Source organism: Giraffa tippelskirchi, chromosome 6, assembly GCF_054371585.1.
Source record: "Giraffa tippelskirchi isolate mGirTip1 chromosome 6, T2T-mGirTip1v1.2.pri, whole genome shotgun sequence".
Classification (NCBI taxonomy): Eukaryota; Metazoa; Chordata; class Mammalia; order Artiodactyla; family Giraffidae; genus Giraffa; species Giraffa tippelskirchi.
In genome coordinates, this window is record NC_137280.1 from 108,266,408 (window position 1) to 108,286,960 (window position 20,553).

The 20,553-nt window shown below is 37.6% G+C and overlaps 1 protein-coding gene across 1 annotated transcript in view; it reads right to left on the reverse strand.

The window, feature by feature from the left end:
• LOC145509778 (protein FAM170A-like) overlaps positions 1–12,473 on the reverse strand; it is a 33,855-nt gene extending 21,382 nt beyond the window's left edge. Inside the window, exons 1-2 of the mRNA XM_081499065.1 lie at positions 12,246–12,473; positions 6,356–6,496 (exon numbers count right to left, since the gene is read on the reverse strand). Coding sequence (XP_081355191.1) covers positions 6,356–6,496; positions 12,246–12,255 — 151 coding nt within the window. The 5' untranslated portion in view covers positions 12,256–12,473. The remainder of the gene's footprint in view (positions 1–6,355; positions 6,497–12,245) is intronic.
• Positions 12,474–20,553: the final 8,080 nt, after the last annotated feature.

The window sequence follows — 20,553 nt, forward strand, 5'->3', positions numbered from 1 at the left end:
CTCTATATTTACATTGAAATCTATATTGATATACATATACAGAGAGATACACACACACACACACACACACACACACACACACGGAAAGAGAGACAGATACATAGATATAGATATTGTAAACTAAAGAATGTCTCCCTCCATCTAACCCTACAAGGATTAGGCCATTAGCCACTGCAGTTGCTGACCATTCAGTTCAGTTCAGTTGCTCAGTCGTGTCCGACTGTTTGAGACCCCATGAATTGCAGCACGCCAGGCCTCTCTGTCCATCACCAACTCCCGGAGTCTACCCAAACCCATGTCCATCGAGTCGGTGATGCCATCCAACCATCTCATCCTCTGTCGTCCCCTTCTCCTCCTGCCCCCAATCCTACCCAGCATTAGGGTCTTTTCCAATGAGTCAACCCTTTGCATGAGGTGGCCAAAGTACTGAAGTTTCAGCTTCAACATCAGACCTTCCAATGAACACCCAGGATTAATCTCTTTTAGGATGGATTGATTGGATCTCCTTGCAGTCCAAGGGACTCTCAAGAGACTTCTCCAACACCACAGTTCAAAAGCATCAATTCTGCGGCGCTCAGCTTTCTTCACCGTCCAAATCTCACATCCATACATGACCACTGGAAAAACCATAGCCTTGACTAGATGGACTTTTGTTGGCAAAGTAATGTCTCTGCTTTTTAATATGCTATCTAGGTTGGCCATAACCTTCCTTCCAAGGAGTAAGCGTCTTTTAATTTCATGGCTGCAGTCACCATCAGCAGTGATTCTGGAGCCCAAAAAAATAAAGTCTGACACTGTTTCCACTGTTTCCCCATCTATTTCCCATGAAATGATGGGACCAGATGCCATGATCTTAGTTTTCTGAACGTTGAGATTTAAGCCAACTTTTTCCCTCTCCCCTTTCACCTTCATCAAGAGGCTCTTTAGTTCTTCTTCACTTTCTGCCATAAGAGTGGTGTCATGCGCATATCTGAGGTTATTGATATTTCTCCCGGCAATCTTGATTCCAGCTTGTGTTTCTTCCAGCCCAGCGTTTCTCATGATGTACTCTGCATATAAGTTAAATAAGCAGGGTGACAATATACAGCCTTGACGTACTCCTTTTCCTATTTGGAACCAGTCTGTTGTTCCATGTCCAGGTCTAACTGTTGCTTCCTGACCTGCATACAGGTTTCTCAAGAGACAGGTCAGATGGTCTGGTATTCCCATCTCTTTCAGAATTTTCCACAGTTTATTGTGATCCACACAGTCAAAGGCTTTGGCATAGTCAATAAAGCAGAAATAGATATTTTTCTGGAACTCTCTTGCTTTTTTGATGATCCAGCGGATATTGGCAATTTGATCTCTGGTTCCTCTGCCTTTTCTAAAACCAGCTTGAACATCTGGAAGTTCACGGTTCACGTATTGCTGAAGCCTGGCTTGGAGAATTTTGAGCATTACTTTACTAGCATGTGAGATGAGTGCAGTTGTGCGGTAGTTTGAGCATTCTTTGGCATTGCCTTTCTTTGGGATTGGAATGAAAACTGACCTCTTCCAGTACTGTGGCCACTGCTGAGTTTTCCAAATTTGCTGGCATATCGAGTGTAGCACTTTCACAGCATCACCTTTGAGGATTTGAAATAGCTCAACTGGAATTCCATCACCTCCATAGCTTTGTTTGTAGTGATGCTTTCTAAGGCCCACTTGACTTCACATTCCAGGATGTCTGACTCTAGGTGAGTGATCACACCATCGTGATTATCTGGGTCATGAAGATCTTTTTTGAACAGTTCTTCTGTGTATTCTTGCCACCTCTTCTTAATATCTTCTGCTTCTGTTAGGTCCATCCCATTTCTGTCCTTTATAGAGCCTATCTTTGCATGAAATGTTCCTTTGGTTTCTCTAATTTTCTTGAAGAGATCTCTAGTCTTTCCCAATCTGTTGTTTTCCTCTATTTCTTTGCACTGATCACTGAGGAAGGCTTTCTTATCTCTCCTTGGTATTCCATACCCTAAAATGAGTTCACAGTGGAGACCAGAAAAGAGACACTCTGTGCTGTAGGCCCTCACATAGTTATTTTAATGACAAAATTTTACAAACCCAGTGTCTTGCATTTTCTCATACCTAGAAAAGCACTACCATCATTCATAGAGATATGTGCTCCTCATGACTAGTATCAACCTTCTTGTGACAGGAAGAAACTTTTTACCAAGATGTGTGTTTGATATGTATGTATCCTCTTCATAAAAGCACATATATAATGACCATCCTCTACCTCTTTGCAGCAGTCCCTCGGAGTTATCTGTCTCCTGATCTGTATCTGTCTCCTGATCTCAGGAAGGCCCCAGGAAGACAACTCATATGTTGTGAGCTGTTGTGCTTTTTTCTTTCTGTCAACAATGCCATTTTTTTTTCATAGTTCCCTAGGAATTGGCCATGGTGTTGGAAATGTTCAAATGAAGACTTCATGGACTTGTCCTAGACTCCTGAAAATGCATTTCTACATTTCTCTTCAGTTTGTAACCTTTCCATTCATATCCTTTAAGAGTCTCTTTCAAAGAATACAGGGGACACGTACGTGGTACATTTCTTCCCACTGATCAGAAACAGAGACCTTAAGCACCCATTGAGAAAATGGGTTAACAATGGCCATGATTGGCTTCCCTGCTGGCTCAGCTGGTAAAGAATCTGCCTGCAATGTAGGAGACCTGGGTTGGATCCCTGGGTTGGGAAGATTCCCCTGGAGAAGGGAAAAGCTACCTACTCCAGTATGCTGGCCTGGGAATTCCATTAACTGTACAGTCCATAGGGTCGCAAAGAGTCAGACATGACTGAGCGACTTTCACTTTCACTTTTCCTGGCCATGGTTGAGCAAAGAAGCTCAGTTCCAATTCTAGACCATCATGCTGACTCACTGCCCTGTCTGATTCCTTCTCAGCACCTCCTTTCCCATACCTATACCACTATGAATAAGTTTGTCTACAGAAGCGGCACAGGAGATGTTGTCTCAGTCTGAATCCTCTGCTACCTGGCTGTGGGCCTGGATCAAACTCCAGACAGCAGAGTTTCTTCTTCTGAGCCCATGATATTATTTCCCTTCAACAAGAACTGAAGAAATACCATGTACAATAACACACATGGCACTTATCATCATGAAATTTATGGTCTGGTTTTTGTCCAAAGTTACAAAATACAGGTATACAAATATATTTGCTGGAATCATGTGGCTGATTGCCTATGAGTGGCCTGTATTATTTCCTTCACTTTATGAGAGGCCCCATTTCTTGCATATTGTCAGGTACATGTTGGTTTTCTTACTCTATTTACCAGAAGAATAAATTCAGTGTATGTACACAGGTAAAGCATATCAGATTGTCAGCTATGGGTTATCATATAAAAATCTTATTGCTTCCTGAACGAGTCAGAATTCACAGAAAAGAATCTGCTGACATCTATTTCTAGTCCCCAGCTCCACATTTCACTTATCTGTTCTTGTGGAACCTTACTCAAGAGACCTGAGCTGCCAGAACTTTGGGGGAACTGCTGGGTCCTGAGGTTGAGTAGGAGACTGCAGCGGGATATCCAGGGCTGACTCCAGACTTTTAACTCCCAACATTGGCTACAGCTCCCTTCTCAGGAATTAACTTGGTCATCAACTAACAGGTCATCACTTGGCCTTGTCAGTAATGTCACCTTTCTCAATGATCTCTGCCAACAGGGCTCTGACTCAGCTTTTCATCTATACTCACCATAATCATAGCCTATCTTGAAACCTCATCAATTTACAGATGAATTCTAGGTTCTTGGAACTTCCCCAAATAAATTTTGTATTTCTTGAATCACCTCTATCTATCAATGATCTAAACATATCAAAAACATCCCCAGTCACTTTTCTTACTTCCTGTTAATCTAAGTTTCCAATATACCTTTAAATACACAAGCTTCAGCAAATAGGTAAATTCTTGTTCCTAATAAAATAACAAACACATTAAATCACTCCCTCTGTTTAAAAGTTTTAATTAAGATTACAAGAGAATTTTTACTTCTCAAATATATATACTTTGTCTCTTAGGTCACTGAGGATGTCTGGTACGTCACGTTAGTGTCGAATGGGAAAATGTGGTGTGTATGCTGTAATTTTTAGAATTGCTTCGTATGTCATATTTACTGAGCACAGTTTGATATGTATGTCGGTCAAGCTTTTTCAATAATTTTACATAGTGAATGTGGGGATGAGATGGTCATTGTATGTGAAAGTAGTATGAGTATGATGCGTTGGGTCACACTGCAACAGATAGTGACTGCAGCCATGAAATTAAAAGACACTTGATCCTTGGAAGAAAAGCTATGACAAACCTAGATAGCATATAAAAAAGTAGAGACATTACTTTGTTGACAAAGGTCCATCTAGTCAAAGCTATAGTTTTTCCCGTAGTCATGTATGGATGTGAGAATTGAACCATAAAGAAAGCTGAGTGCTGAAGAATTATTGCTTTTGAACTGCAGTGTTGGAGAGGACTCTTGAGAGTACCCTGGACTGCAAGGAGATCAAACCAATCAATCCTAAAGGAGATCAACCCTGAATATTCATTGGAGGGACTGATGCTGAGGCTGAAGCTCTAATACTTTGCCCACCTGACGTGAAGACCCAACTCACTGGACAAGACCCTGATTCTGGGAAAGACTGAATGCAGGAGGAGAAGGGAATGACAGAGGATGAGATGGTAGGATGGCATTACTGACTTAATGGACATGAGTTTGAGCAAACTCTGGGAGATGGTAAAGGACAGGGAAGCCTGGCGTGCTGCAGCCCATGGGGTCACAGAGAGTCAGACACAACTGAGTGACTGAACAACAAAGGCAGTATGTCTCTCCTGTATCATGAGTGGATCTATGTGTCATGTACTATAAAAGATCAAGTAGTTATCTATCTGTTTGATTTATATGAGAGAGTGCATAGGTATGAGTAATTTTGTGAATCCTGCTGAGATTATGAAAGTGTTACACACTGACCATATGAAGGATACATGTGAGGGAGATCATGTGAGCCCCTAGGTTGTGGAATTGGGACTAAGGAATTGGGAACAGACAGGAATTTTAGAAGGTATCATATGATGCTTTGAGTATTTAAGACTTTATTTTTCATAGTTTTTGACTTTAAAAAGTCTTAATTTCACCCTTTTTTGCTGGAGAGGGACTGTTTCTTAAACACACTATTTTACATTGTTGACATTAGGTTTTTATTTCTATCATCTGAATTACTATGAGAAGCTTAAAGTCTGACAATATCATCATTCTTGTGTAATTATTCTGTGTTCCTCTCTAGTTTTGTTAAGGTCTTTGCTCTTGGGATTCTGAATTTGTGGTATAGTGTACCAAGGTGCAGATTTTTCTTTTTCCTATTCTGTAATGAGCTTTCTAATAACGTTTCTTGATTCCCAAGGATTTAGGTCTTTCATCAGTTCTGAAAAGTGCTTAGCCAGCATCCCTTTGATTATCTGTCTTATTTTCTTCGTTTTACTCAGGAAATTTTTCAGAAACCTCAATACATCATATTTTCACATTTCACCCTCTTTTGTCTTAATCATTCCTTTATAACTCCATCTATTTCTCTGACTTATATAGTAGGTAATCCTTCAGCTCTATCATCTTGTTCATCAGTTTTCTTTTCATCTATGTTTAATTTGCTGTTTAATTCACATACATATTTTATAAGTTGTACAACAACATTTTTTAATTTCTACAACTACTATTTGGCTATTTTTAATGTTTTTTTCTCAATTGGGTTTTGTATTTTTACAGTTTTAATAATTTTGAACATTCTTAGTCACTACTCTTACAACATTGTTCAATTAAATTATCTTCATGGTTAAAACTTGCTGTTCATATTAGAATCTACCTTAGAGTTATATTTTATAGTTTTAGAGTGTGAGCTCATTTTCAGCAAGTCATTATCTATAGGACTCTTTAATGTGGTGGATTGACAATCCACAACTCTTACATTTTCTGCTATCGGATATTACTGGAGTATTATTAGCAACAATTTAGTATTATATTAATTCTTCCCTCTGAGGTTTAACTAGTTATATAACAACTGTGGACATTGTGCCTTGATAAATGACATTTTTCCCCTAAAGATATGCACAGGGTTCCTCACCTACCTCCCAAAAAAGTGAAAAGGATTTTTGATGAGTTCCTATGATGGATCAGAGAGACCTAGACTCCCAAATAAGAGAGAAAGAAAAGACTATGGCTGGACCTCAAGTACATCTTTTCCCCAGCGGCTAGTAGAAATGTTGAGCTGGACTTCTATAGATATGCTCAAACACCCATGCTCTGATCTGTCTAGACTCTAACAATCTTCCTTTCTCCTTACCAGCAAAGAAGGGAGTGTAAAAAGAGGAGTCACTGGAGAGGTATTCTGATTCAGAGGACGTGTCTCTTCCTTCAGGGTTCAGGACACTGGACTCCGAACAGTACCCTGATGGATGATCATATTCATCTAATTTTGAGATTTCTAGAACATGGAATAAAAATCATAAGGATATTAGCTCCATTCTGTTCTTGTACACTCTTCTCCCTAATCTACTTTCCCAACCAACTCCATGGAGATACTTATTTGTACTGAATCTTTAACATGGGTGGGGAATTGCCACATTTCAGTAATCTGTGCTTCCATCTGGCTCCTGACAGCAAAGCACCACATACTCATTTACCTTGGTCAAGATTTTTGGTATCATTTATCTCCCTCTACATTTACATATGGGTTCTATCTCATAGAGATGTACAACCTCAACTGAAACAGTAGGCAAGTTTTTTAAAATTAACTATACTCAATTATTCTGTCACTGTTTCAACATTAACCAACCTCAGTGCCCACTGGTTAACATGCGTGTGTGCTAAGTCACCTTAGGCATGTCAAACTCTTTGTGACCCTATGGAGTGTAGCCCCCAGGCTCCTATGTCCATGGGATTCTCCAGGCAAGAATACTGAAGTGAGTTGCCATGAGCTCCTCGAGGATATCTTCCTGTTCAGGGATGGAGTTCGCATCTCTTAATCTCCTGCACTGGCAGGCAGGTTCTTTACCACTAGTACCACCTGAGAAGCCAGGTGGCTTCAGTTCAGTTCAGTCGCTCAGTCGTGTCCAACTCTTTGTGACCCTATGGACTGCAGCACACCAGGCCTCCATGTCCATTACCAATTCCCAGAGTTTACTCAAATTCATTTTCATTGAGTCAGTGATACCATCCAACCATCTCATCTTCTGTCTTCCCCTTCTCCTCCTGCATTCAATCTTTACCAACATCAGGGGTCTTTTCAAACGAGTCAGCTCTTCGCATCAGGTGGCCAAAGTATTGAAGTTTCAAATTCAACATCAGTCCTTCCAATGAGTATTCAGGACTGATATCCCCTAGGATGGACTGGTTGAAACTCCTTGCAGTCTAAGGGACTCTCAACTTCTCTAACATCACAGTTCGAAAGCATCAATTCTTCAGTGCTCAGCTTTCTTTATAGTCCAACTCTCACACCCATACATGGCTACTGGAAAAACCATAGCCTTAACTAGATGGACGTTTGTTGGTAAAGTAATGTTTCTGCTTTTTAATATGCTTTTCGAGGTTGGTCATAACTTTCCTTCCAAGGAAAAAGTGTCTTTTAATTTCATGGCTGCAGTCACCATCTGCGGTGATTTTGGAGCCCAAAAAAATTCAGTCTCACACTGTTTCCATTGTTTCCCCATCTATTTGCCATGAAGTGTTGGGACTGGATGCCATGATCTTAGTTTTCTGAATGTTGAGTTTTAAGCCTACTTTTTCACTCTCCTTTTTCACTTTTATCAAGAGGCTCCTTAGTTCTTCACTTTCTGCCATAAAGGTGGTGCCATCTGCATATCTGAGGTTATTCATAATTCTCTTGGAAATCTTGATTCTAGCATGTACTTCATCCAGTCCAGCATTTCTCATTATATACTCTGCATATAAGGTAAATAAGCAGGGTGATAATATACAGCCTTGATGTACTCCTTTTCCTATTTGGAACCAGTCTGTTGTTCCATGTCCATTTCTAACTGTTGCTTCCTGACCTGCATACCGATTTCTCAAGAGGCAGGTCAGGTGGTCTGGTATTCCCATCTCTTTCAGAATTTTCCACAGTTTATTGTGAACTACACAGTCAAAGACTTTGGCATAGTCAATAAAGCAGAAATAGATGTTTTTCTGGAACTCTCTTGCTTTTTCGATGATCCAGCAGATGTTGGCAATTTGATCTCTGGTTCCTCTGCCTTTTCTAAAACCAGCTTGAATATCTGGAAGTTCATGGTTCATGTATTGCTGAAGCCTGGCTTGGAGAATTTTGAGCATTACTTTACTAGAGTGTGAGATGAGTGCAACTGGGCGGTAGTTTGAGCATTCTTTGGCATTGCCTTTCTTTGGGACTGGATTGAAAACTGACCTTTTCTAGTCCTGTGGCCACTGCTTAGTTCCCAAATTAGCTGGCATATTGAGTGCAGCACTTTCAGAGCATCATCTTTTCGGATTTGAAATGGCTCAACTGGAATTCCATCACCTTCACTCACTTTGTTCATAGTGATGCTTCCTAAGGCTCACTTGGCTTCACATTCCAGGATGTCTGGCTTTAGTTGAGTGATCACACCATCATGATTATCTGGGTCGTGAAGATCTTTTTTGTATAGTTCTTCTGTGTTTTCTTGATACTGCTTCTTAATATCTTCTGCTTCTGTTAGGTCCATACCATTTCTGTCCTTTATTGAGCCCATCTTTGCATGAAATATTCCCTTGGTATCTCTAATTTTCTTGAAGAGATCTCTAGTCTTTCCCATTCTATTGTTTTCCCCTTTGCACTGATCACTGATGAAGGCTTTCTTATCTCTCCTTACTATTCTTTGGAACTCTGCATTCAAATGGGGATATCTTTCCTTTTCTCCTTTGCTTTTTGCTTTTATTCTTTTCTCAGCTATTTGTAAGGCCTCCTCAGACAGCCATTTTGCCTTTGTGCATTTCTTTTTCTCGGGAATGGTCTTGATCCCTGTTTCCTGTACAATGTCACGAACGTCTGTCCATAGTTCATCAGAGTCTCTATCAGATCTAGTCCCTTAAATCTATTTCTCACTTCCACTGTATAATCATAGAGCATTTGATTTGGGTCATACCTGAATGGTCTAGTGGTTTTCCCTACTTTCATCAATTTAAGTCTGAGTTTGGCAATAAGGAATCCATGATCTGAGCCACAGTAAGCTCCCGGTCTTGTTTTTGCTGACTGTATAGAGCTTTTCCATCTTTGGCTGCAAAGAATATAATCAATCTGATTTCGGTGTTGGCCATCTGGTGATGTCCATGTGTAGAGTCTTCTCCTGTGTTGTTGGAAGAGGGTGTTTGTTATGACCAGTGCGTTCTCTTGGCAAAACTCTGTTAGCCTTTACCCTGCTTCATTCTATACTCCAAGGCCAAACTGCCTGTTACTCCAGGTGTTTCTTGATTTCCTACTTTTGCATTCCAGTCCTCTATAATGAAAAGGACATCTTTTTTGTGTGTTATTTCTAGAAGGCCTTATAGGACTTCATAGAACTGTTCAACTTTGCTTCTTCAGCATTACTAGTCAGGGCATAGACTTGGATTACTGCGATATATTGAATGATTTGCCTTCAAAATGAACACAGATCATTCTGTCATTTTTGAGGTTGCATCCAAGTATTGCATTTCAGACTCTTGTTGACCATGATGGCTACTCCATTTCTTCTAAGGGATTCTTGCCCACAGTAGTAGATATAATGGTCATATGAGTTAAATTCACCCATTCCACTCCATTTTAGTTCACTGATTCCTAAAATGTTGATGTTCACTCTTTACATCTCCTGTTTGACCACTTCCAGTTTGCCTTGATTCATGGAACTAACATTCCAGGTTCCTATGCAATATTGCTTAGCAGTTTAACTCTCAAGTATTCACCAGCCAGAAATATGTCAGAAGGGCAAAATATATATAATATAATATTCATATCACCGTTTATACTAGCCCCAGAATGAAAAGAACCCAAATGGTTCAATGGAAGATATACATCAAGAATGAAGAAACTAAAATCCCAGGCAACATGACATTCACAAATATAGAAATGAGTGAAACCAGGCACAAAGTATAAATTGTACACTTCTATTTACATGATATTAAAAAAAAATGGTAATTAGTCTAGAATTTTAGAAGTGAGAGAAATTATCACTCTTTGTAACTACCAGGACAAAAATAGAGCACAGAGACTTTGGGTGCATGTGGAATATTGTAAGGAAATGAATGATGAGGATAGCTAGTGCAGATTGGTCTGCATACGGATGAATGTGTGAGCACTGGATATGATGGATGTGATGTGGTCTGAACTAGATGACCTCATCTCAAGACTAGATCTTGAGGACACCACTACGTTTTGCCTGTTTTATTCATTTTTATTTGAGAATGATTGCTTTACAATGTTGTGTTGGGTTCTGCCATACAACAATGTAAATCAGCTCTAAGTATACATATGTCCTCTCCCCCCGAACCTCCTTCCCGCTCTCCACCACATTCTAGCCCTCTATGTTGTCACAGAGCATAGGGTTGAGCTCCCCGTGTTATACAGCATCTTCTCACTAGTATCTATTTTACATATGGTAATATGTATGTTTCAGTGCTGCTCCCTCAATTCGTCCCACCCTCCACTTCCCCCATTGTGCCCACAAGTATGTCCTCTGTTGACATCTCTATTGCTGCCCTGCGAACAGCTTCATCAGTACCGTTTTCTAGATACCATATATATACACTAATATATGATATTTGTTTTTCTCTTTGACTTACTTCACTCTGTATAACAGGCTCTAGTTTCATACACCTCACTAGAACCAAATCACATTCATTCCTTTTTATGGCTAAGTAATACTAAATGCACACATATAAATATACATATACCACAACTACTTTAACCATTCATCTGTCAATGGACATCTAGGTTTCTTTCATGTCCTAGCTACTATAAATAGTGATGCAATAAACACTGGAGGTATATGTGTCTTTTTGAATTGTGATTTTCTCAGGGACTATGACCAGTAGTAAGACTGCTGGGTCATATGGTAGCTTTATTCTTAGTGTTTTCAGTTCTCCAGAGTGGCTGTATCAATTTACACTCCCACCAACTGTACAAGAGAGTTTCCTTTTCTCCACACCCTCTCCAGCATTTATTGTTAGTAGATTTTTTTGATGTTGGCCATTCTGACCTGTGTGAGGTGATATCTAATTGTAGTTTTGACTTGCATTTCTCTAATAATGAATGATGTTGAATATTTTTTCATGTGTTTATTGATCATTGGTATGTCTTCTTGGTATGGAGATATACCAAGATCATTGGTATGGAGAAATGTCCATTTATTTGTCTGTTTTAAACTGTTACTGCTTTCACACCTTCCTCATGATATAACATGCCCTTGGAAATATTAAATTCCTTTCATGGGTATGAGCTATCGCTCAAAGCTTTAGGGTAGGCTCCAATTTGTCTTTCTCCTCTCATTGAGCAATGATTACTTCTCATTGTAGTTACGTGTCTACTGTGAACCTCCATAGTAACCATAACTATTTCATTTTCTTTCCCTCCACCCTTTTTTTTTTTAAAGAAAGAGTCCAACTTACTCTTCAAGTCAACTATTTGGTTTAATGGTGTTTTGCATGTGTTGTGTGGATTCTGTTTTCTTTCCTTACATTTCACAAAGGAATGCTCCCATATTACATTTTCATAATCTGAGAAAACAATTTGTCTTTATTCCTGAGTAAATTCTCTATGACTTTATTCTCTCATCCCTGCACAACCAGATTTAATGTTTAAATATTTTTCCCTCTACTTTATGAGTCACACTTTTCTTCTTCATTAACAACAGAAAGTACTATTGGAAAATGTATAAGAACATCACTTATTTAACCCTCACTCTTAGGTAGAAGTCAAATAAAGGGAAAAACATTTTTGAAAAAAATTATACCAATCAACCACTACATACATGACAGTAACTCAAGAGTGATGTGGTATAGGTAGCTCAAGTCCAAAGCAGCAGAGACAAAGACCTGACCATCTAAAATTTCTCTTTACTCTCAGACCACCTGGAGTCCCAGAAAGACCAGCTTACATGCATCTTCCTCTCTCTCTTTCCCTTCCTCCCTTACCACAAATAGGAAATGTTTCCCTTCTTTCTTCAGAACGCAGTTCCCTATGCTCAGTAAATAGGCTTAACACATACCTCTTGACATCTTTGCAAGCCTAGAGGAGTATGTGCTTTCCAAGTGTCCTTTTTTGTTTCTGTTTCATGGATCAGCTCTTTGGAGAGTGATTCAAATCAGGTAACTTTCTCCCTGAAATTCTGTAGCCAGAGAGTCAGCTGAAAATGACAAAGAATCAAATTAGTACATTCAAGAACAACTCATCTGAAAGTCTGTCTCCTCACCAAATCACTGTTCTGACTAGTACTTCAGAGCCATTATGATGTAAGTCATAAGTCACTAGGTTCTCAGCAGGATTCTATGACCTATGGGTTACATCCTTACACTCCAGGGCTCAGCTAGTATTCACAAGATGGCATGACTGTGGCAGTCCATTGACTAGGGTGATTCCTTTTATGCAACAAAAACTCTACCATTAACTTGAATTTTTATTTCTTCCACCTGATACTAAAGCTAGAGGACAGATGACATGGATTAAATGATGAAAATATTTTATGTGTCCAGGGTGATAACCACATTACTGAATTTTCCCAGAGCTGAGGATAAGGCAGTATCTGAGAGTACTAGGCTTAGAACCATGCCTGTCTCACAGATATGTCTACTAATACTTATCGTATTAGTCTACAACTGAACTTTTGTAAAAATATAAGTTATATGTGAGGTGTATGTTGCAATGTAGGTGTAGATGTGAGAATATCTCATAATTCCACACAATTCTAACATTAATGAATTTCCTCCACTATTAAGAATATTCTCGTGAATTTTTAAAAGCTAGTCTCATGTCACTCTCTCTTCACTTTCCCAGAGGTATGGAGAAAGAGAAAGCCCCTGTCTTCACACACCACTGGCCCTCCCCATGAATCATGTCCTTGTGAAGCCTGAAGGTCTCATGTCCTAGGCTTCCTGTTCCAGGCTTCAGTCTACGTCTTCTGGAAATAGCTGGGCTCTGTACAGGATTTGAACTCTACAATGAGCTCCATTCTACCTCCTGCTCACCTCTGAACATGCCTTTTCTCCTAGAGACAATAAATGTTTACTTCCAAGGTCAGCAGTTACAACAGGATCAGCACAGGATTAAGCCTCCCTTCTGTATTCTTTGCCCCCAGTAAACCATACCCCTGAGAGTTCTCTCACTTACCATGGGCTCAGCCTTCTCATTACCACTGAATGGTAGGCACATTTACCAAGAAATTCCTAGTCTTGTTAACTATCAGAAAAAGAAAAAAACAAAAGTTAGATACTACTTTACATACATAAAATTGATAAAAAATAAATCAAACTATACAAATGATTGTCAATTACTTGGTGAAAAAGGAAACTTTATGATCTAAAGTGTGTACTTGTGTTGGAGACCTGTGTACTTGTGTTGGAGAATAAATAGTCAAAATCGAATGAGCTATATCCCATGATACTGTAATCTCATTCCACATAGGAATCTTTACAAGGATAATAATCACAGGATTCAACTAGTAGGGAGTTGAAATTTCAGTTTAGTTTCCAACTTAAGAATGGATAAGCAAAACATAGTAGGTATATACTTTCTTACTTCTGTCTTCAGAATTTCAAGAATAGAAATCAAGCCCATTAAGATATATGCCTGTAGAGTGGGGCATCAAGAAGGAACTATTGATAACAGATAAAAAGAAAGTATAATTCAGCAAAATAATTACAAGTAATCTTAAACAGGCTAGTGACTAAGGAGAATTATTAACTCAAGAGTCAATCATTTTTAAAAAAGGAAAAATAGAAAAAATAATCTGTCCCCCAAGTAAAATAGGTCAGATTAGGTCTAGATTTAAGAAAGACTTGTTCTAAAGATTCCTTACTGTATTAGTTTCTTACTGCTGTTGTAGCAAACTATCATAACTCAGTGGCTTAAAATATAAATTATCTTAAAGTTTTGGAGGTCAGTAGTCCAAAATGAGTTTTATAGCTTAAAATCAGGATGTTAGCAGGATTCATTTTATCTGGAGGTTTTAGGGGAGAATCTGTTCCCTTGCCACTTTCCAGGCTTTAGAGGCGGCCTGTATTCCTTCACTATTGTCTCCTTCCTTCAACTTCAAAACATAACTCTACATTCTGCATCCACTGTTAACATCTACACTCTATTACTCTCCCACTCCCCTCTCATAAGGAAAGACTCTTGTGATTATATCAACCCCAAAAGGTAATACATGATAATCTTCTCATTTTAAAATCCTTAACTTAATCTCATCTGCAAAAGCTCCTTCCACATTTTGATACTTAAGATAACATATTCAGAGGTTTCAGAGATTAGGAGGTTGACTTTTCTTTCCAAAGCACATGAGGAAGAGGGAGTTCTTTAGCTACCAAGAAACCGAGGGAGAAATAGACTGTTAGAGTAAATTCACCTATAGTAAAATATACTAAGGTACAAATATAAATCTCAAATTAAACAAGGGCAACAGGGAAAAAAAATGTGCTCAGCAAATATGCAGATATACTGAGTAAAACAAAGCAAAATGAAAAAAAGAAACTTTGTTTGAAATTTAACATAGTTCAAGGAACAGAAGAACAACTACATGAGAATCTTTTCATGCTATAGAATTTAAGCAACTAGATTCAGTAAAATAAGAACTCTTAAGACAAGCTGATGAGTCAATGAAAAGAAATAAAAATGGAGAATTAAGAGCAGACGAAAATAAAATGTCTGTAAGAGGTCAAAACAGGATAAATAAATCGTAACCAGAAAAGCCAGAATAAAGTTTCAAATTGAAAAACTGGCATAGTGATTTGAGCGTAAAGCAAGAGATAAGTATATAATTAGAAGATAATAGATAAAAAAAGAAAGACCAACTGATGTAACACAGTAATGAGATGAACAAATGAACCAGAATTATTCAAGATAGGATACAGTAAAATATCCCTAGGATAAAGGAAAAACTGAAATTACAAATGAAAAGGATATTTATATATTTTCAGGAAAAAACATAATAGAGGACAACTTACAGAAATGTATAACCTCACTATATATATATTTTTTAATCATAAATAATAAAACAATATTCTTCAAGTATTTTAATAGAAGAAACAAGTCACTTTCAAGCGGTAAGTATTTTACCACTAGCTTTGTTGTTGTTCAGTCACTAAGTCATAACTGATTCTTTGCAACCCCGTGGGCAGTAGCACTCCAGGTTCCGCTGTCCTCCATTGTCTCCTAGAGTTTGCTCAAATTCATGTCCATTGAGTTGGTGATGCTCTCTCTCTCTAACCATCTCATCCTCTGCCATCCCCTTCTCCTTTTGCCTTTAATCTTTCCCAGCATCAGGGTCTTTTCCAATGACTTGGCTCTTTGCATCAAGTGGCCAAAGAGTACTGGAGCTTCAGTTTTAGCATCAGTCCTTTCAATGAATATTCTGGGTTGCTTTCTTTAGGATTGACTGGTTTGATCTCCTTGCAGTCCAAGGGACTCTCAAGTCTTCTCTAGCACCACCAGCACCGGGCAAAGCTGGCTTTACCCTTCCACAAAGCAACATCTATACTTGACGACAGTGGAGAAGTATCCGCAGATACTGGAACAAAGAAGGTGTTACACTGCTTTATTACTTGTAGTCAAGTTGTTTTTAAGTGCAAAAGCTACTGGCAGACACTGTCAAATGTGTCAAAAAGTTTTCAGAGAATATGTGTTATGTGAGAGGTTCTTGAAAAAAAGTCTCAACTCTGTAACACAGTCAATTCAAACATGAATGAAAATACTATGAAAACATTAAAAAAAAATACAATACTTCATGCCAAAGAACAGTATAATACTGGCAGCAAACATCTAATGGTGGAGGTGAGAGTGGAATGGGGACTGACCCAATTATACTCCCAATTATATTATACTATGCTCTATGAATCAGTTTGGATTTGGGAGCTTTCAAGCACTGGTCAAGTTCAACTGCTCTAGACTTTGTCACCTGTTCTGTCTTACCACCTGCTCCAGCACTATCTAACTTTTGATACTACTTCTGTATGATGATTCTTATCTCTCTCTGCTTTGGCCAACTTATTCTTCCTGTTTTGAAAATTAATACAACATCTGGGCTTGACTGTTACTGCATTTAGTCATTTAGTATAGTGAATGGTTGATGGGTCAATTCGGAAGTTTTCTAGGTCAGGAAATTCAATGTATACATCACTGTACACCCAGTTTAGCATGGTAGTGAGTGCTCAGTATCCTCTTTCAAGTAAATACACACACACACACACACACACACATATATATATATATATTTTTTGGATAATTGTTAAATTTTAAGAGCAAACAGAATTCTCAATAATACAATATCCATGAACTTTGCTTGAATCTGCATGCAAAAAATTAAATTGGTATGAAATCCAGCCAAACAAGAAATGATTCAAAAAATTCTTCCATATTCTAAGAATATAGTAAAATGACCGGGGAAAAGCATTGAATCCATTTAAATTTCAAATTAAAACAAAACAAGTATACAGATTACAATTACAAAAGTGAATGAAGATTTATAACACTTTTATAAAGTAGAAATAGGTACAAAAACTAGAAGATATAGAGAGACGAGGTGAGTAAAAATGTGTTAATTTTATCTTTAATGGCAGGATTTTATCAATGCTACCTAAAAACAAAACTTAAAATCTTACCCATCTCAGTATTCTTTTTTTGTCTTTATTCTTAGTTATAAGGGCATTTTAAGTGATAATAAACATGTATTTATGAAACATTTAAAATTCAAAAACACTGTTAGCTTCATTCCTGTTTTTACGTTTTTCTGATAAATTCAAGTGTAATTCACTTTTTTCTGATAAATTCAAGTGTAACTACATTTAATGCAGTATGATTCAAATCCTCCAAAATAACTTTTGTTTCTCTTCTGAGCCATTCACTGATTTATACATCAATCCATTCATTTATCCTTGTACTTGTATACAGGCATAATTATGGATATTCAACAAAGATGATATTAAACTACTGTTGAAAGTGACTAAGTATGAGTAATTTGTGGTAATTTTTAAACTTGAAATTTCTAGAATGTATAATTTCTGTTTTATTTTGTATTACTTATACAAAAACACTAAAGTTACGCTAAAAGTTAAAGAGGGCTTCCCTGGTGGCTCAGACAGTAAAGAATTTGCCTGCAATGCAGGAGACCTGGGTTTGATCCCTGGGTCAGGAAGATCCCCTAGAGAAGGGAATGGCAACCTAATCCAATATTCTTGCCTGGAAAATTCCATGGACAGAGGAGCCTGGCAGGCTGCAGTCCATGGGGACGCAAAGAGCTGGACACAACTGAGTAACTAATACTTTCTTTAAATAATGTAAATCTAGGGAAGATAACTTGAAAACTTTGTATAAATAGTTTGGCATTTTTTCTCTGAGTACCTTTTCTTTTTAAAATATTTATGTTTAATAATAAGTTGTCACATCTTTGAAAGTTTCTGGTTTTTAAAGAAATGTAATAGTCTTGATAAACACTTTCATGTGATTGTCCTGTTGTAAAATACAAGGTGGAATTTATGTGATAACTAATTAGATCATAATTATGTATAACACTAATCAGCCAAAAACACAACCAGAATGTGCTTCTGTACTTTTCTGTTCTGAAAGTACAGAAATATATTCAACAACATTACTGATCTATTTAATTTGGTACACTACTCAATTACAGTGAAATGCATATGAATATAACTATATAACTTATGACTGCCTAATGAGGTACCCTGTCCTGAAGACATTCTCACAGCTAGGTCAAAGATATCTATTTATTTTTCACATATGCCCTTTAACATTTAAAGGTAACTCAGGTCATGGCATAAATTCTTCTATATGGACAGCTACAATTACATATTGAATTGATCTAAGTCAATGATAAATTGCTTCCTATTAAATTTTTAACAGGAAAAGAAGTCCTCTTTAATATGTAAACCAAAATGTAACCCCTGTAAAGGCTTTATTTATGATCTACCTTGTTAATTGCTATATTTCTAGTACTGGCAGCAATAGACATTTTATTGTAATAATAGGGATATATTACACAAAGATATGTATTAACCCATAAATAAGTAAAGATGAATGAATTCATGGTCAAAAGTGTGCTTAGCTTTTCTCTGGCTTTAATTAGTTAATTTACATTAAGCGAAGAAACAATGTATCTCATAACATCCTTCTAACAACAGCTTTGAAATTCACTTAGACACAACATTTCTTCTCATAAATGAGTGCTACTGATCATGATTTATAAAGAGGAAACATTAAGAAAGCCTCAGACAGTTAAGCAATCTTCTTGGTCATATGACTAGTAACTGTGGAATTTCTATACTTAGTTAACATAAAATTAAATGAAATTTGTCTTTCCTTGACCTAGGAGAAACTGTATTCTGTTTTGGATGCTGTCCTTAATAATACAGTGTTACTTAAAGCCATTCCTTATTAGGTTAATATAACAGTGGAAATTTTGACTCAATAAATCAGCTCTGAGATTTTTAATAATCCTTAACTTTTTAACACTCCCAAACAGCAGATTTTGTAGAGGTCAAAAACATTGACTAGAATAGCACCTGCTTGATGCCAGCTCTCAAGAGGAAGCTTAAATAACAAACTTCACACTATACTGTAACATCCAATCTTTATCAAGTCTCTCTGCTGAAGCAAAGCTGTCTGCAGAGAGGTGTGAGGCTGAGTACAAGAAAAATAGAAAATGCCAAGAAGGCTATGAGTTTCTTCACTTGAGGACTTAATTGTTCTAGTTGATTTTTGCCTAGGACAACTGGTGGAAGGTAGAACAGAGACAGAGGACTGGGTCAGCAAGGAACATATTAGATAGGGCTAATATCCACAATCCTTCTTTCAATCTTCTGTTTATAATTCTGCCACATTTCTATATTGAATGGGTAGCTTGAAAGGAAACAGACAAGCGAGGTTAGTTCCTGCAATGACATGACCTGAGTCAGTTTTATGAATGTAAAAGGGAGTAAAGAGCATGGGCTTTAGAGAAAGCTCTTAGTTGAAACTCCGAATCTGTCATTTAGTACCTACTGGAGACTGAGCAAGAATGCTGAATTTCCTACTTTTTCATCATAGAATGATGGCAATCTATAGAGTTGAAGATTATGTGATAAAAATCTTAATATACATCCTGGATGATTGTTAGCACTTGATAACTATGTTTAAAAAGGTGACTCTGTGTTGAGCATTTTCACATAAGATGGTATAAGAAATGATAAATCTAAATTAAATCAAAATGTCTGGTTTAACACTAAAAATCTGGTAAATCCAAACAGAGGACACTTGCTACTTGGAAGAAAAGCTACGATAAATCTAGAGAGCATATTAAAAAGCAGAGACATTACTTTGCCGACAAAGGTTCATCTAGTCAAAGCTATGGTTCTTCCAGTAGTCATGTACAGAAATGAGAGTTGGACCATCAAGAAGGCTGAGCCTCAAAGAATTGATGTTTTCAAACTGTGGTGTTGGAGAAGACTCTCTAGAGTCCTTTGGACGGCAAGGAGATCCAACCAGTCCATCCTAAAGGGAATCAACCCTGAATATTCATTGGAAGGACTGATGCTGAAGCTACAATACTTTGGTCACCTGATGTGAAGAGCCGATTCACTGGAAAAGGCCCTGACGCTGGGAAAGATTCAAGGCAGGAGGAGAAGGGGAAGACAGAGGATGAGATGGTTGGATGGCATCACCGACTAACGGACATGAACTTCAGCAAGCTCTGGGAGGTGGTGAAGGACAGAGAAGCTTAGCGTGCTGCAGTCCATGGGGTCACAAAGAATTGGACATGACTGACTGAAAAACAGAGGACATTAAAAATAGCTAATTTACTTTCAGCACTTACTCTGTTTAAATATTTTCATATCCTCCTTAATTTTAAAGACGGAAGTCATTTTAGTCAATTTCATTTCTTTGTTCTCCTATATTAATCCAAAATGACAATTCTCATTTGCCTTTTACAATCTTATGAAAGAATTGCATTTCTAAAATTCTCTTGAAAATTGGCATTGTGCTGCTTTGATGAGTATGTTTCTGGTTTCATTTAAATGCACTATAAAATAGGTGCTCTGAGAAATCAGATGCAAAATGTTTTATCTGTTATTTGGAAATGGCTGTGTTTTACTATCTTTGGTGCTAAAAACATCTCTTTCTATGGTGATAAAAAGATATTTAGCATTTAATTGTCTCAAATCACCTGTAGTTAAGTCTCTTTATGAGAGTTTGCAAAACAGGAAAAAGTAATGTTGAACAAGTTTTTAATAAACTAAATCACCACAGCAGTAGTTACTAACAGATGATTTCCAAATATACATCTTTTAAAAGAGGAATCATTACTAAAGGCCTGG